At 51.8% G+C, this 1197-nt stretch overlaps 1 protein-coding gene across 1 annotated transcript in view; it reads left to right on the forward strand.

Moving 5' to 3' along the window:
* The window catches only part of Gtpbp3 (GTP binding protein 3, mitochondrial), a 4257-nt gene extending 3278 nt beyond the window's left edge, over positions 1–979 (forward strand). Inside the window, exon 9 of the mRNA XM_023707633.1 lies at positions 146–979. Within this exon, the coding sequence (XP_023563401.1) occupies positions 146–371 (226 nt within the window). The 3' untranslated portion in view covers positions 372–979. The remainder of the gene's footprint in view (positions 1–145) is intronic.
* The last annotated feature ends 218 nt before the right edge of the window (positions 980–1197 follow it).

Below are 1197 nucleotides of genomic sequence, written 5' to 3' on the forward strand. Positions count from 1 at the left end.
CTCAAAAAAAAAATAAAAAATAAAAAAAAATAAAAATAAAAAAAAAAGTGTAGGGATTGCAGGTGTGCGGTGCCATGGCAGGCCGCCCTTGGCCCGCTTTGCAAGGCTTCTGCAGATCTGGATAGACAACTCTTGTCTCTTCCAGGTGCGGGGACCCAAGCACAGGCCCGCCACTCCTGACCCGTGCACGACACCGTCACCACCTGCAGTGCTGCCTGGATGCACTGGGCCACTACAAGCAGGCAGGAGACCTGGCCCTGGCTGCTGAGGCCCTGCGCATTGCCCGGCGGCACCTGACCCAGCTCACAGGCGGAGGGGGCAGTGAGGAGATCCTAGATGTCATCTTTCGGGACTTCTGCGTGGGCAAGTGAGGTGTATCTTGGGTCTAGCACCCCAGGCCCTGACCCAGCACACCACATGGCCAAGGGCCTTCTGGGGCCAATGTGGGTTCCCTTGGACACTGGGAGCTGGCATGTACAAGGAAAAGGTGAAGTCAGACTGCAAGATCTCAGATCTGCCTGCTTTGGGGCCTGATCTCACTAAAATTACCACCAGGCTGGCTTCTAGTTTAAGAGCGTCCTGCCTCAGCCTCCCAAATAGCTGGGCTCACAGGTGGGAGGCACAGCAGGGAAGGTCTTTTGGTTTCAGAGGTTTTGTGTTTGTTTTTGACTTTTTAGTGCTGGGGATGGAACTGAGTGTCTCCTTCCTGCTCAGCAAGGGCCCACTGAACCCATTTGCCAGCCTCGTAGTGCTTTCATTTGTTTTGAAAACAGAGGAACGTGACGATTCAAGTGGTGCCGCAGTGTTGCAGCACAGGGTCTCTGGGCCATCTCCGAGGTCCCAGCTGGACAGATGCATTTCCAGAACTGCTGAGGCCTTGGGTGCTTGTGTACCTACCAATCAAATAGTGGTTTTTTTGTTTTTTGTTTTTTTAGCTGGCTTAGGATTCCTTCAGGGCAGGTCTGGTAAGGCTGGAGGATCTGGGATTGAACCACAGCATCCTGATTGCTTTAAGTGGTCACTTAAACAACTGAGCTAATGGGCAGGCCCCCCAAATATGTGGTTTTGTTTCAGGGGTTTTCTATTTTGGAGACAGGGTGTCCCTGTGTAGCCCCAGCTGTCCTTTTTTTTTTTTTTTTTTTTGATGGAACCGGGGATTGAACTCAGATCCTTGAGTTTGCCAGTCAAGCGCTTATC

Source organism: Octodon degus, unplaced genomic scaffold (genome assembly GCF_000260255.1).
Source record: "Octodon degus isolate 3935 unplaced genomic scaffold, OctDeg1.0 scaffold00304, whole genome shotgun sequence".
Lineage (NCBI taxonomy): Eukaryota > Metazoa > Chordata > Mammalia > Rodentia > Octodontidae > Octodon > Octodon degus.